Source organism: Pogona vitticeps, chromosome 1 (assembly GCF_051106095.1).
Source record: "Pogona vitticeps strain Pit_001003342236 chromosome 1, PviZW2.1, whole genome shotgun sequence".
NCBI classification, from domain to species: Eukaryota; Metazoa; Chordata; class Lepidosauria; order Squamata; family Agamidae; genus Pogona; species Pogona vitticeps.
In genome coordinates, this window is record NC_135783.1 from 28,453,289 (window position 1) to 28,470,293 (window position 17,005).

Here is a 17,005-nt window from a genome sequence, read left to right on the forward strand (position 1 = left end):
CTTCCTAAACAAGCCACGTCTTCAGTTGCCTGTTAAATGTCACCAGGCAAAGCTCCTCCAGCAGCTGAGAAGGCCCTACCTCTCATAGAAGATTTATGGGCCTCCCTTGGGGTAGCTACTCGGAGCAACTTTGCGATGACCGGGTGGGTTGGGCAGTTGACATTGGAGTCAAGATGCTCCAACAAGTAATGTGGGCCCAAACCGTGGAGGTCTTCATGTGAAAGTCAAGATCTTGAACCTGATCCAGGACTCCACAAATAACCAGTGAAGGTGAGCCAGAACTGGGCTGATGCAATCATATCTGCTTGTGCCAACCACCAGTCCGGCTCCTCCATTCTGGACCTGCTGGAGTCTCCAGACCAGTTTCAAGGGAATCCCCACGGAGACAGAATTGCAGTAGTTGATCCGGGAAATTACCAATGACTACACCAAGGTCAGTACGACAGTGGAACCAGTTACCTCGGGAGTTGGTGAGTGCTCCAACACTGGAGGTATTCAAGAAAAACTGTAACCACCTGGCAGATATGATTTGAATGTATTCCTGCATTGGGTTGAACTTGATGGCCTGGTAAGCCCTTTCCAACTTCACTTTTCTATGATTCTATGAAGGTTCTGAGGGAGCCATTCTCCAGGTGGAGCAGAGTTGGGAGATCAACCTAATCTGATTAAAGGCTGATTTGGACGTGGCTGCAATCGAGGCATCGCAAGAAAGAGCCGTGTCCAAAAGCATGCTCTAATTCCAAACTTAGTCCTTAAGTGGAAGGGTGATGCCCTCTTCTTTAGGGATCACCCCTCCCAATTTTTCAACAGATCTCTCAGAAACTCTGTCTTGTCCGAGTTCAGTTTGAGCCTGTTTACCCTGGTCCATTCCAGTCCTGAAGGCAGTCAATACTCAAGTGTCTGGACATCATCCACTACAGGGTGTCATCTTACTCCAGATCTCCTGATGACTTCCCCTGGTGGCTTCATGTAGATGTTGAACAGCATTGGGGATAACAACAACCCCTGAGGAACTCCACACATGAGGGGCCAAGGGGCCAATATATCACCCCCAAACTATACTCCCTGGACCCAGTCCCCGAGGAAGGATCAGAACCAACACAATGCTAGGTCCCTGATCCTAATCTCCAAGAACCTGTCCAGTAGGATACTGTGGTCAATGGCATTAAAAGCCGCTGACAGATAAAGGAAAACATCTGCCCCTGTGAGCCTCCCTTAAAAGGTCATCCTGCAATGCGACTAGTGCCATCTCAATACCCCAACACAGCCTGAATCCAGACTGCAATGGATCAAGGCAAACCTGCTTCTCCAGGTATGCTTGCAGCTGGTTTGCCACCCCCCTCTTGATCACCTTGCCCAGGAATGATATACTGGTGGTCGAACAGAAGTTATCAAGATAGTCCAAAGCCAGCTGGAAGCATTTGATGATAGGTCAGACAATGGTTTCTTTAATGTGTGGAGGGAGGATACCCTCCCCCAAAGATGTATTTACAATATTCATGATCCATTCAATCATAGCCCCCTGTGGGGAAATTGTATGCTTTTACAATGTATATATCTGTGGCAGTAGCAGACATTGTGCTATGAGCGCAGGTCACGTACACAGGTGCTAGCTTCCCGTAAAGGATAATTCATTAACCTGCTTTGGTACCTAGGATAATTACCTGTCTCTGGGTAAATTGTATTAACTTACTGGTGTATTTAAGGTGTTATCTGTCTCTGTTTACCGGCCCCTCTGTTTACTATACTTGTGTATTCAGGATATTACCTGCCTCTGTTTAGAATGTACTTGATTAACTTGTGCAAAGGTAGTAGAAAACAATAAAAGGGGGCGCGGCGACGGATTGGGAGGAATTCCCACTGAACAGTTTTGCACAGCATGCTGTTTTGTTCATCCGGATCCCGTCCTGAAACCACACTCGAGTGCTTGGCCTCTTCCTTTCTCCTTGCTGGTCAAGAGGGGAAAAAGGCTTCATCTGCAGATCCCTACAACAAGGCTTCATCTGCAGATCCCGACAGCCCCCTTGGTGGCTTTCATCAGCCAAGCTAGGCAAGGGTTAAGTAATGAGGCCCCAGGCCAACAGCTCACCAGTACCCTGGAGGCTTCCTCCCCTAACACTGCGTCGAACTGAACCAATTGGATAGAGAGAGGTGGTGCAGCAATGGTCATGCCCGGATGGATTAATCTGCTGGTGGAGTCAAGGTTAGTACAGATGGCCTCAATTTTGATTTGAAAAAGGCTGCAAACTGATTACTGGAAAAATTAAAATGGGCCCCTAATCGACCAGAGTTAGTCAGGTCGTGAACCACCCAGAACAACTCTGCTTGTTGGTTTATGGCCTTCCCTATGATCCAATGTTAAATACCCTCTTTGCCAGTTTTAGGGCATTGGCATACCTTCCGGTCATGACCTTAACAGCTGCCAGATTATAAACTGACTGATCTCTCCTCCACCTCCTCTCTAGCCATCTCTTTGATAACTACATAACTTGCAGCCCCTCCATATGCCAGGGAGATAACTGAGCAATGAACAAAGGTGAGTAATGAGGTCTCCTTTAGATTTGCAACTTTAACCTGTTTGTTGCTGATATAGAGTTTGGGTGATTGGTGAAATGACCAATTTGAGATACAAAATGAGCACCTTGTTCAGTGAGGCCCTTAGGTTTCAAAACTCCATTCATACTACAAGCTAACTGGATGACACAATGCCAATCACTATTTTGTAGCCTAACCTACATTACAGGGCTATTGTTAAAGCTTGAAAATATTGGGTCGCAAGTAACAGTGTTATCTGTAACACTACTTTTTGGGGTACTGTAGGTGTAACTAAGTCCCATTGAAAGGTAATTTAATAAAGTGGAATTTTTCTGGTATGTGATATTTTCTGATTACTATTAAAGTTACATTTTAAGAGTATTTTAGAAGCATTCTGAATGACAATGTTATAGTTTTATACTTCTCTGATCAACCCTAAGCTTTAAGAGAAAATAATAATAATAATTTTCTTTTGTTATAACAAGTACCATTTTCTGGTTACTTTCAAAGGGCATTTTAGAAGCATTTTGTATAGCATTTTTCAAACCTACTCTTTCTCTTATTAATCCTAGGGATAAAAAAATGAAAAGATAACAAAAAGTGGTAAGCTACATAAAGGCAATGCAATTAGTTACATAAGGTTTTTTTATTGCACTCTTTGCCTTAATGAGTCATATAAAAATTCCTTTTTAAGAATAATTCCTAATTTCAGGTTATTATGAGGAGATACTATGAACATCATTCTTTGGAAGGCAGGATATAAATGTAATAAAAGAGACAGAAGGTAATTTTTCCTAGTCCTGTCAGGTGGTAGTTACAGTATGTTAATATTTACTTATATTTTAACAGGTTTAATGCTTGTTTGTTTGATCATTTACATGATATTTTATGTTTAATATTTCTGTTTTTAAACATTTATTGTGTACAGTATGTTGGTTTTAAACTGTCTTGAGTCTCTAAGGGAGAGAGAAAATAAATGAAAATAAAATAAAGCATGATTAGGATAATCTTTGGAGTCTAGAGATTGGGAAAATAAAGGATCACGCTCTGTGGCTCTCATAGAAAATCAGGCTTTATAGTTGTAAGGAACTCAGATGGGTTATATCATATTTCTCCAAGATGTTCCATGTGGTGCTTATCTATATGAGATTTATTTTGCTCTGTTCCAGGATGCACCAAGGACGAACCACACTGAGCCATAGACACCATATTCCATTCTTAATTGCTTGTCAGCAGAGATTCTCATGAGGACTGAAAGGAGGGGGTTAAAAGAAGTAATATTTCAAGGTGAAATTGCTGGGCAAAAATGACCTGACCTAACATTACGTTGAGGGAACATGGATTTAAGATCTAGCAAGCTGTCCTATCCTTTCATCTGTCTGTCTGCTGCTGCTGAGTTAGGGATAGACACAGAAGAAACTCAGTCATGATTACTTAGCTGGTAATAGTTTTTAGGCAGAAGTAGTTAACTATTATTTTATGGGGAAAGCTTTGATTCATTTCGTTTAGTCGTTTAGTCGTGTCCGACTCTTCGTGACCCCATGGACCAGAGCACGCCAGGCCCTCCTGTCATCCACTGCCTCCCGGAGTCGGGTCAGATTCATGTTGGTTGCTTCGGTGACAATGTCCAACCATCTCATCCTTGGTCGTCCCCTTCTCCTCTTGCCTTCACACTTTCCCAACATCAGGGTCTTTTCCAGGGAGTCCTCTCTTGTCATGAGATGGCCAAAGTACTGGAGCCTCAGCTTCAGGATCTGTCCTTCCAGTGAGCATTCAGGGTTGATTTCCTTTAGAATTGATAGGTTTGTTCTCCTTGCAGTCCAGGGGACTCTCAAGAGCCTCCTCCAGCACCACAATTCAAAGGCATCAATTCTTCGGCGGTCTGCTTTCTTTATGGTCCAGCTCTCACTTCCATACATCACAACAGGAAAAAACATAGCTTTGACTATTCAGACTTTTGTTGGCAATGTGATGTCTCTGCTTTTTAAGATGCTGTCAAGGTTTGTCATTTCTTTCCTCCCAAGAAGAAGGCGTCTTTTAATTTCATGGCTGCTGTCTCCATCTGCAGTGATTATGGAGCCCAAGAAGGTAAAATCTGTCACTGCCTCCATATCTTCCCCTTCTATTTCCCAGGAGGTGATGGGACCAGTGGCCATGATCTTAGTTTTTTTGATGTTGAGTTTAAGACCGTTTTTTGCACTCTCCTCTTTCACCCTCATTACAAGGTTCTTTAGTTCCTCCTCACTTTCTGCCATCAGAGTGGTATCATCTGCATATCGGAGATTGTTGATATTTCTTCCGGCAATCTTGATTCCAGCTTGGGATTCCTCCAGTCCGGCCTTTCGCATGATGTATTCTGCATATAAGTTAAATAAACTGGGGGAGAATATACAGCCTTGTCGTACTCCTTTCCCAATATTGAAACAATCCGTTGTTCCATGTCCAGTTCTAACTGTTGCTTCCTGTCCCACATATAGGTTTCTCAGGATAAGGTGGTCAGGCACACCCATTTCTTTAAGGACTTGCCATAGTTTGCTGTGGTCCACACAGTCAAAGGCTTTTGCATAATCAATGAAGCAGAAGTAGATGTTTTTCTGGAACTCTTTGGCTTTCTCCATAATCCAGCGCATGTTAGCAATTTGGTCTCGAGTTCCTCTGCCCCTTCGGAATCCCGCTTTTATTTCTGGGAGTTCTTGGTCCACATATTGCTGAAGCCTACCTTGGAGGATTTTGAGCATAACCTTGCTAGCGTGTGAAATGAGTGCAATTGTGCGGTAGTTGGAGCATTCTTTCGCACTTCCCTTCTTTGGTATTGGGATGTAGACTGATCTTTTCCAGTCCTCTGGCCACTGTTGAGTTTTCCAAACTTGCTGGCATATTGAATGTAGCACCTTAACAGCATCATCTTTTAAGATTTTAAATAGTTCAGCTGGAATGCCATCACCTCCACTGGCCTTGTTGTTAACCAAGCTTTCTAAGGCCCACTTGATTTCACTCTCCAGGATGTCTGGCTGTAGGTCAGCAACTACATTGTCTGGGTTGTCCGGGATATCCAAATCTTTCTGATATAATTCCTCTGTGTATTCTTGCCACCTCTTCTTGATATCTTCTGCTTCTGTGAGGTCCCTTCCATTTTTGTCCTTTATCATGTCCATCCTTGCACCAAAGGGTCCTCTGATATCTCCAATTTTCCTGAACAGATCTCTGGTTTTTCCTTTTCTGTTATTTTCCTCTATTTCTTTGCATTGTTCATTTAAGAAGGCTCTCTTGTCTCTCCTTGCTATTCTTTGGAAGTCTGCATTCAATTTTCTGTAACTTTCCCTATCTCCCCTGCATTTTGTTTCCCTTCTCCTCTCTGCTATTTGTAAGGCTTCCTTGGACAGCCACTTTGCTTTCTTGCATTTCCTTTTCTTTGGGATGGTTTTTGTTGCTGCCTCCTGTACAATGTTACGAGCTTCTGTCCAAAGTTCTTCAGGCACTCTGTCCACCAAATCGAGTTCCTTAAATCTGTTCTTCACTTCCACTGTGTATTCATAAGGGAAGTGGAAGTGAAAGCTTTGGTAGAACTCACTTAATCATCTGAATATGCATTGCTTGTTGCTTTTGCACTGTTTTGGTATACTTTGGCTGCTTGGTGTGCTAAGTACAAAATGGGCAACCAAGAAAGATTTCTATCTTGGGTAGGGAGACAGGTGGAAAACCTAGGTTAGAAGCTTGCCCATAGTGCTAATTCACATGCCCTCCAGCCTGGGATTCAAAGAGTGGTGAGTACAGTACTGTACTAGAGAGGCTCATTTGCCTAGGGGAAAGAGGTTGGAAAATGAAATATTTCACTTGGCTACAAGAGGGTTGTTTACTTTAAATTGCTTGTGAAATTTATATGAATGTCTCTGTTGGTGTAAATTATGTCTTGGAGGAGGTTGTCAAGTAATTGATGCCACGATCACAGGTTTTGGATTGGGCTGCAAGGTTTCCCTTGCAAGGTTACCTTCTTCCACAAGGATTATACATATACCTATGCTCTATCTGTAAACACCATCTTATTTATTTATTTATTTATTTTATACCCCGCCCATCTGGTCGAAACGACCACATCTTCACAGGTGCATTTGGTAGGAACACAGGAGACAGCCTTCTCTGTCACTGCTCCCAGGCTCTGGAGCTCCCTCCAAGAATATACTGGTCCCATCTTTGCTGTGTTTCTGCAAGCTGATGAAGACCTTTCTTGCCAGGCAAGCTTTCCCTGAGTAAATGGCTGTCAAGTGGGGGTTTTGAAATGATTATTGTATCTTACTGCATTGGATGTATTTTGGTGTTGCTTATGTTTTATGTTTTTGTATTCATTGACCCGTTGAGTATTATATGCTCATTGTTAATAACTTAAATACAATACTGTCTTAATTGTTGTAAGCCACCTTGGGTCCTTTTTAAGGTTAAAAATAAATTAAATAAATATTGATCTAGCACCTATTCCACTTTGAAAGAAATAAAAAAATTACACAAATATTAAAAATAACACAGCAGCAGTGGTGAGTGGCTGTGAGAGGGATGTGTGCTCACCTGTGTCAGAGCCTCTCTGCGCTCTCTTCTCCACTCCATTCCTCCTGCTTGCAGTCAAAGCCAGAAGGAATCAGAACAAGACAATATAGCTTAAGGTTTAAAAAAAAAAACAGAAAAGAGAGCTAGCAGAGAAAGAAAAGTTAGATGAGAGAAAGCACTCCCTCCTTCATAAACCTGGAAGCTGCCAGTCTTGTAAATTTCTCTTGTCAATTTTTCTTTGCTACTCACTGGTGTGCCTTCCCTTTTGCTAGTCCCTATGGGTTCCACTGCTCCCTCTCCTTCTGCACCTTCCATGTGTGTATGTGTATGTCTGTGCACATGTGTCCGGCTGCACGGAAACATTGGAGTCTAATTTGTTTTATCTGTAATACTGATCTAACACTATCCCTGTTTGAAAAAAAAACATGTGAGAGGCAGCCAATGCAAAGTCACAGGACAAAGCTACATACACAATGATTCTAAAAGCCCATGTAGCCTCCTTGACTGATATACAAGTTTTAAAATGGATTAAATTTTCCCAAGGGGATGCACAAAAACTGATCTCAAAGCCATGTGACTACTATGCAACTTTAAATCAACTTCAGAACCCCCAATCCATCTCCCAATGCATTTTCATAGTGTAACATGCCTTAGTTATCTCTGAGGAGAATGCCCTGATGCACCGTTGTGTGTGCCCTGAGATTGTGCTGAAACTATGCTAGGATGTTACGTATTAGGTTAGCTGGTTTTCTTATTTTCCTTTCTGGTTGTTCTGTAATTGCTCTTGCTTGTTTATTTGCTCCACACTCTTTGTCTGCTTCTGTAACTGTTGAAAATATGTTTGAAGTTTTCCACTCTTTTTGATTTTTGCACCACTGCGTGTGTGTCTTTACATGCGCACACGTGTGTGCAGATATAAATTAAAAGGGTTGGTGGTACTGTAAACCTGGCCTTGCCTTAATCTACTGAGAGCCTGTCTCTTTTGTGGGTGTGATGGTATTCCTACCTTTCAGGGCTGGCATAAGAGTTCAAGCACTTAATTTTGTGGATTTTTGGTTACTCCATAGAAGCATGGCTTAGTCAGAGTGCACTAAGGTTTTGCAAGGCAGGAAGATTTTCCTCAGCCACTAGCACATCTGACCCTCTTGTTTCCATCCACACAAGAGCAATTAGGGTGGTGAGGATGAATGGTTAGTGTGGGCTTCCCTGGCCTGGAAAACCTTGACACGACATTTTTCCTGGCAAGAAAAAGGTATATGCCTCTTTTGGTTGTTGTAGGTTTTTCAGGCTCTTTGGCCGTGTTCTGAAGGTTGTTCTTCCTAACTTTTCACCAGTCTCTGTGGCCGTCATCTTCAGAGGACAGGAGGAGCACTGAAAAGCCCGAAAAACCTACAACCATTAGATCCCAGCTGTGAAAGCCTTCGGAAATATATGCCTCTTTCTTTGAGCATTGTATCTTCAGACCCTTTTCAGGTTTCCATATTGCCAACCAGCCATAAAGAGGGTTCTTCTGCCAATTATTTGTCAAGTGTCTGCTTGAGAGCACTGAAATGTTACTTTTTGGGGACCATAGCTCCTCCATGCCAGATCCGAGATGCAGCAGGTGGTAATTCAACCAGTTTCCCCTCAGCTGACTTGAACAAAAAGTGCTCATATAATGCTAAAATAAGTTGAATAAGTTGAATGCTAAAATAGTAGAATATATGAAATTATCAGTGGAATATAATTGGTGATATCCCTTTCACACTCATACATCCAGAGATCATATTACAGTTGTCCAGCAATTATGGCCCAAGACTTCCTTATAGAACACACCTGGCTGAAAGCTCCTGGACAATGAAACTTCTGTCATCCATAAATTTTCACTCTGCTCCATATAAAGCTGTTGTCACATTCCATCAAGTGGCACCTGACCAATGATGACCCTCATTGGGTTTTCTAGGGTTAAGTGAGGTGTCTTAGAAACAATATATTACTAGGGAAGGCCTTGAACCCAAGGCTCCTGAGTTCTGGTGTGATACTCTCATCAGGAGATGGGCACAGGGTGAGCAGCTGTGGTGTAAGAACACCACAACAGCTCTTTCTGTGCAAATTACTATGAAAATGTTTAAAAACCTATTATGCAAAGCAGTTATACATGTATACAGTATACTGGTCTTCCACGTCGGTAAAAAGTGTTCACCACTACTGCGTGGGTTTCACGTGCCACCTGTGTGTGATGTATTTAGGGACTTCAGCCCCCACACCAGGTACACTTATTTATTTCTAAATTGCTCTATTTTTCTACCGCCCATCAACCAAAGGTTCTCTAGCAACCTTTGAAAAATGAACACAGGGACATAAAGCACACACATATACCCCCGCTCCATAGCGAAGAATTAAAAAGAACCATAATAAGACTAACACTAGAAAACAGAATTTTTTACACGTGATCACGGCCCACGTATAAGGCTGCTACCCTCGACACATTTACACAGGAGTAAAGGCCCACGGAGCCCCACGGAACTTCCAGATAAACACGAAACGAGAGTCAGTTCCGCGTTCCTCGTTCTTCCTGGCTGAAGGTGACAAGCCTCAGCCCTGCGCCCCTCAGGATGAACCACGAAGCCCTCAAACCCGGTCCTCCCCTGAGTTACGCCACCACCTAGCCCCGGGTAACGGTCCCCCCTCCAGCCCGCGCTCTCTCGTCAGAGGCGGGGAAGCCTGCCCAGGTAGTCATGGCGCGGCAGAAGACAGGGAGGCAGCCGCTCGCCTTGTCTCTTAACGCCTCCAACGTGTGAGGCTAGATCCGGCTGGGCCGCCGCGGAGGGATCCCCGACCCGTGGGCGGAGGAGGCGAGGGGGGAAGAAGGAGGGAGGGAGGGAGAGAGAGAAGAAGGGAGGAGGCGCCGGCGCCGCGGCGGCCTGAGCCGCGGGGGGGGCAGGCGGGGGAAAGGGGCACCAACATGGCGTCTCCCTATTAACTTTCCCCCCCTTCGGCAGTCCCTGCCATTGCCCGCCGCCCCCCTCGCCTTGGTCGCCGTCATGCCAGGCATGATGGAGAAAGGGGCCGAGCTCCTGGGGGCCGCCAAGAGCAGGGCGGCCCCCAACGGCACCAAGAACGGTGGCGGCGGTGGCGGCAGCCCTGGTTCCAACGGGCACTTTTCCGAGCCAGAGAGCAGCGGCGGCGGCGGCGGCGGCAGTAGCGGTGGTGTCGGTATTGGCGGAGGTGGCGGCGGCGGCGGCGACAGCGGAGACGAGCACGGTGCGAGTTTCACCTTTCTCCTCCACTCCCTTCTTCTCCTCAGCAGGATGGGCTCGGGCCTAGTCTCTCCTCCCACCGTGCCCTAACTGCCTAGAAGAAGAGCCTGCGTTTGCTCCTACGTTTATGAGTCCGCGGAGTGTATATGCGCGCGTGCGTGTGTGTTTGTGTGTGTGTTTGTGTGTGTGCGCGCGTGGGTAGGTAAGGACGAGTGAGGGTATGTGCGCGCGCGCTCGTGCAAAGAGTGTGGCAGGAGAGCGCCCTCCCCCCGCCGGCTAGTGTGCGAGGGAGTCAAAGTGTGAATGTGGTGGTGGGGGGGGGCGGGCATGGGCGCGCTCCCGCGCTGTTTCCCATGCGCGTGCCTGTCTGGGCGGGGGGGGGGGGTCCGTCTCTCCTTGCCTCCTTCCATCCATCCATCTCTCCATCCCGCGGAGAGTGGGTGTGCTTTTTCACAATGGGCACACGTGTAAAGCAGCCGCAGCTCAGGCGAGCCATTGCATTGCAGTTTTAGGTTTGTGTGCGGCTGCTGAACACACTTAATCGTGTAAGCCTTACAAGAAGCGAGTACACTGCGTGCGTCTGAAGAGAAAGAGATTGCCAGGAACAGCGGTGCATGCTCTTTGCTTTCTGTGTGTCGGTGCCTTCATTTGTTAAGAGGTGTGTGCTGGGGCTCACACTGACACAACACCTTGTAGTGTCAGGACAATAAAGTGAAGCTGGTGTTTCTTTAGGATTTTTAAAAAAATAATTATTCACCTTTTGGAAATTTCTGCCTACCTGAAGTATGAAGGGGAAGTAGGCTGTTCTTTTTCCGGTGTATGTGGGAGAGGGAGGGAGTAATTTATTTTTCCCCTCCTCCTCTTCACACTTGTTCACTGGGTGAAGGGTTTGAGCCTTTCAAAACAACCAGTTTTGCCCATTTTGGTAGGGTTTTGATTGGATTGATTGTGATGCGTCTAGATCAAAGTCTACACAGTTGTATTGTTTAAATATCACACTTTCATCATTGAAGAGAAAGGCGTTTTTTCCCACCGCCCCTCTAAGTGATGCATTTATTTTTTCTTCTGTTGCAGATGTAGGAATGAGGGTCGGAGCAGACTATCAAGCTCGCATCCCTGACTTTGATCCTGGTAAATCTTGTTTAAAATTTATTTCAATCCTGGTACCTTTGGTTCTTTTGAAAATGGGGGTTTATTGCATGTTATGACTTCAGTAAGAACATGACTGAGCATGCATTCAGTTTAATGCTCTAGATGTACGTTTTTGAAGGTTAAAGGTGTGGGATTTTCTTTTGCTTTTTTTTCTCTTTTAAGGCTTTGTTTTGTTTGGTGGTGGTCATTGAAGATTTACAGGGCCAGCATTTGGTGTATGCTGTACATACCAAAGGGAATAGGCCTCATATGTGGGGAGGAGGAAGACTTAACTGGTTGGTTGAAAATGAGGGGCTATGAAGATTTTTATTTTTTGAAATAAAATAAATATGTGTTTTATCTGCAGCAGTTTGAGGCAATATCTTATTCTGTCCATAGGAACTTCTGTAGTCCAGATTTTCCAATGTACTGAAAAGTGTAACATTGCAGATTATAGTATAATAGGTAATGCTGCTATATAGCAGGTAATGATGAAGGTACAGCAGACCTGAACTCCATGGCACTAGATTAAGCCCGTGTCAATTTGCATGTACACAACAGAACCTTAATACTATCTGGACACATTCTTATTTCTAGCTATGGCCACAAGGAAGCACTGTGTGTTCTCTTGTTTCCTTGACTTGTACCCCGTATATTGGTTGATTTCTGCTGCCATAGTGATGCTCTTTTCTTCAGGCTGGAGATTCTTGCAGTGGAGATTCTATTTCTGTTATAGTTTTTTGAAGTTCTGGATGAGAAACTTCTTTTAAATGTTTTTTCAGATTTTTAATGTAGGCTTTAAAGGTGATGCAAACAGTGTTTAGTCTTTTAAAAAATGCTTACTTTATTCATGTTACAGGCCTTTGCTGAAACCATTAGGATTGGTTTCAGCAATGAAATGACTCCTAGTTATTCTAGGTCTCTTCTGCTGCACAGGTTACATACAGTGCTGGCAATTAAAATACTACCCTTTCACCCTGTGTTGTATTTGACTCTGGGTAATCAGAAGTTTACCAGGAAGGCCTGACACCTCATTACAGATGTATGTTGAGGAAATGGTACATCCCTTTTGCAACCAGTTACAATCCAGCATTTGATGTTGCTGCATCATTTGGAAGGCACTCTAGTCCTTTTATCTTCTGTATTCTTGTGGATAACTTGGGACTGTCAGATTTCTGTTCTCATTCTATGACTCAAATATAAGAGAGAAATAATCCATGTTCATATGCAGTTCACTAGTCATGTGAATAATGGTATCAGGTGAAATAGCAGCCAAAATCCTGTTGGTGATTTATGTTTAAGTTAAATTGCATAATGTGCTGTGGCAAATTGCCACTAACTAATGTGGCACTGGTCATATTACTGTAGAAGGCACATGCTCCATTATGGAACAGGTGCATTTTGTGTGACTTGTGTCATGCATAGCACTTTGCAGACAAAGTTATGTGGATCTGTTCTCACTTAGATGTTGTAGTTCAGTGGTTCTTAACCTTGGGTTACTCAGGTGTTTTTGGACTGCAACTTCCAGAAGCCTTCACCACCTGCTGTGCTGGCTGGGGTTTCTGGGAATTGCTGTTGTAGTTGACCTAGGTCTGTTGATGTAACTTTGACACCTGCTTAAAATAAATACTTTTCAGTTGATGCAGCCTGACAATGTGGACAGGATCTTTGGAGAGGTAGAAGACAACAAATGTATGCTGGACCTGTGCCCTTCCTGGCTTATAAAAGAAGCCAAAAGAGGATTGGCTGACTGGGTTAGGGGAGTGATGAACACCTTTCAGGAAGGCAGGGTACCAGCATGCCTAAACAAAGCAGTAGTAAGACCTTTGTTTTTTTTTAAAGGCCTCCTTGGATCCCATTGTATTGGATAATTATTAACCAGTCTCCAATATTCCGTTTTTGGGGAAGGTTTTGGAACAAGTGGTGGCATCCCAGTTCTGGAAGTTCCTGGATGATGTGGATTATAGATGCATTTCAGTGTGGCTTTAGGACAGTTTACAAAACAGAGGTGGCTTTGATCATTGTAGTAGATTATCTACAATGGTAACTGGACAGGGAGAATCTGTTCGTTCTGTTGGAGCTCTTAGTGGCTTTTGATACCATTGACCATGATATCATTGTGGTGCACCTTTCAGGGATGGGTCTCAGAGGTACTGTCTTACAGTGGTTCTGATCCCTTTCTGGGTGGCCAAAATCAGAAAGTGGTATTAGGGGAATCCTATTTGACACCCTAGCTCTGTCTCCCATGTTATTCAGTATCTACATGAAACTGTTGGAGATTGTCCAGAGTTTTGGAGTTCAGTGCCATGAGTGTGCAGATGACACTCAACTCTATTCCTCCTTCCCATATGATTCCAAGTAAGCTGTTCCATGCCAACACCAGCATCTGTTGGCGGTAATGGACTGGGTAAGGGCTAGCATACTGAAACTTAGTTCAGAGAAGACTGAGGTACGACTGGTCAGTCACAAGACAAATCAGGGGATGGGGATCCAGCTTGTACTGGATGGGGTTACACTCCCCTGTAAAGTCAGTTTTGCAGTTTGGGTGTGCTCTTGGACTTAACCCCAAGCTTGGGTGCTCAAGTCTCAGAGGTGGTAAGGAATGCCTTTGCACAGTTAAAGCTAGTGCACCAGCTGTGCCTGTTCCTTGAGATGCCCTATCTGGCCATGAGGACACATATCTTAGCTACATCTTGTCTGCATTACTGCAATGCACTCTTATGTGGCGCTGCTTTTGAAAAGTGTTAAGAAACTTCAGCTGGTTCAAAATACTGCAGCCAGACTGCTGACATGTGCTTGTATGTAACTTTCTTATTACAACAGCTTCACTGGCGGCCAGTTTGCTTCCAGTCTCAGTTCAAGTTGCTGGTAATATACCTATGAACCCTATACAACTTGAGTCCATCACCCTTTATGAGCCTACTCAACTTTTAAAATATTCTAGGGAGGTCCTTCTCTTGGTTCTCCCCAAGCTTGCTTAGTGAAGACATAAGAGAGGGCTTTTTCAGTGGCTGCTTCCAGGCCTTGGAATGAACTGCCCCAGAAGCCAGGTTGGCCCTCTCCCTCTTTTTCTTCTGTTATCACACAAAATCTTTCCTTTTCAGACAGGCTTTTAAGGAATAAGTAGGAGTCTAGGTAATGCTCTGTTTATGAAATTTAGACTTTTTAAATGTTTTGTAAAATGTTTTTAATTGCTTTAAATTTTTATTAATGTGGGATAGTTTTTAATATAGTTTTGTGTAGTATTTTAAACATTATTATTGTACAGTTTTAATTCTTGTGAGCCACATTGGGTCTTCATAGGGAGAAAGGAAGCATATAAATAATACAAAACAAACAAGTAAATAATAGCAGGATTTGCCCCAGTGTCATACAGTTTATTTTTATGCTTGCATAAATCAACAGTAAGATTCTGCCTTATGTAGATTCCTCAAATCCTGGCAACTATTGAAAAACAAATGATTAATAATTTGAGAAAACTGGCTATCATAATAGCAACCAAGGGAGACAGCGCTTCTCATAGCTTTTCAACCTTATTGATAGGAGACATGTATCAGTGCTGTTTTTGCAGGAATATAGTAGGATTTCCCCCCATAAAACAGATCAGAAGACATTTTGTTGACTCTTTGGTCTTAGTTTTCAGCAGAAATAGACAGTCTTCGTGGATCTGGTATAATATCCACCCAGTTTAGGCCTCTTTCGTCTTGGCTGATTAGTTGCTATACTTGTAAATCACTCTTTGTTATGGCTTGTGCCATCCTTTTGCAATAGAACCTGCAAGTAATACAACCCATGCCTCAAGCTGTCTCAGTCTTAACATCCTGAAACAGTTTGTCACCTTCAGGGACTGTCATGCATTTCCAATAGACAGACTTTTTTGTATCTGTTACCCTGATCAATGTTGGCCCAGATTGGCCTTCTGCTTCTGAGAACATGTTCCAGTTAGTTCGCCTGTCATATCTTTTTATTTATTTATTATCAAACAAACAAACAAACAAACAAAAAAGCCATATCATCCTGAATTCACTAAGTCTGGTTTAAGTTTGGAAGCTAGGCAGAATCAGGCCTATACTTGGGTTGAATACTGCCCAAGTAGGAATACTACTGCCTGAGGATTCGGGTACAGCTGGGAAGGAATCCTGCCTGAAATTCCCGTCAAAGCTAGATGTGCCAGTGGTTTGACCCTAGATAAAGCCATTTCCTATGCTCTTGAATAGAGATGGGTGCTTTGTTAGCCTGACAGCTTTGTATGGAGCTGTCAACATGGCACCAGAGGTGCAGCACAGACCTTCTGGCCACCTTCTAGGATGGCTGGGCCACTTACCTGTTGTCACATGTTACTGGAGTCTTTCTATTTCAGTGGCACACCAATTTGGGCTGGAGTCTGGTTGCCCTTCCCCGCCTCTTCAGGCAGCAGACCACTCATTGGCTGCACTGGGAAAATCCACCTCCCGCCTCCTTGATGGAGTGCTCAACTGCCAGAGGAGGCTGGTATGGGCAGCCTGAGCTGCCTGGATTGGCATGCTGCTGGAGCAGAAGGATGCTGGCGATATGCAGTGACAGGTAAATGGCCCAGCCAGCCTAGGTTGAGTGGGGAGAAGGACTGTGTAGCACCTGTGGCATCACGGTGACAACTTCATACAAAGCTGTGGGGTGCACAAAGCATAAATCTCTATTCCTGAACTATTTGCTTGTCAGTTCTCAAGACGGTCTTTCAGCTTAGCTAGCTGTAATATCCCAAGTGGGTCAGATGGACAAGATGTATTCTTCCAGTATTAGTAAAGCTAGTGCTCAAAGCAGAAAGGGACCATTTGTGTATGAAGAGGAGAAAGAACTTGATGGTTGCAGTCTTAACTTTCATTTCTATGTAGGCTAAATTAAATTTCTAAAGTTGGAGGGAGTAAGAAACGGAGAACACAGCACTTTCTTGGGTACCCTCTGGAGAGCAATCTTGAAACAGAAAGACTGCTAATAAATATAGGGGATGTTGTGGTGGTAGGTCTGGTACGTAGTGGTGTGGAGTAAGCATTTGGTTGCATTGGTTGTTGTGGGTTTTTCAGGTTCTTTAGCCGTGTTCTGAAGGTTGTTCTTCCTGACGTTTCGCCAGTCTCTGTGGCCAGCATCTTCAGAGGACTGGAGTAGGAACTCTGTCCACCAGTCCTCTGAAGATGCTGGCCACAGAGACTGGTGAAACATCAGGAAGAACAACCTTCAGAACACGGCCAAAGAACCTGAAAACCCACAACAACCATCAGATCCCAGCCATGAAAGCCTTCGATAATACATTTGGTTGCATTATTTGTTTTATCTGAATATGGACAGAAAATGCATATGGATTTTTGTGTGTGTTGACATTGATACAACGTAGGCTAAAATCCTGTTGCTTAGTGTAGTAAATTGCACTAGAGTATACCCACTGAATCAGTGAAGAACCTGTAAGTTCTATTGATTCAATTGGGCCTACTCTTAAGATTTCCTGTGCTTGCTATTTCCAAAACTCAAGGGACTGAAGGTTGAGAAACATACTGTAATTCTTCTTATGTTGTTTCTTTGAAATTTTC

The 17,005-nt window shown here is 43.9% G+C and overlaps 1 protein-coding gene across 4 annotated transcripts in view; it reads left to right on the plus strand.

Annotated features, from left to right (window-relative positions):
• Window positions 1-9,949: 9,949 nt before the first annotated feature.
• The window catches only part of RCOR3 (REST corepressor 3), a 44,539-nt gene continuing 37,483 nt past the window's right edge, over window positions 9,950-17,005 (plus strand). For 3 of the 4 annotated variants that reach the window (XM_020794612.3, XM_020794616.3, XM_020794614.3), the window contains exons 1-2: window positions 9,950-10,317; window positions 11,388-11,444. In XM_020794612.3, the coding sequence (XP_020650271.3) occupies window positions 10,098-10,317; window positions 11,388-11,444 (277 nt within the window). In that variant the 5' untranslated portion in view covers window positions 9,950-10,097. Of the gene's footprint in view, window positions 10,318-10,683; window positions 10,972-11,387; window positions 11,445-17,005 lie in introns of those variants that run through there. The other variant, XM_078382936.1, reaches the window with a different exon arrangement.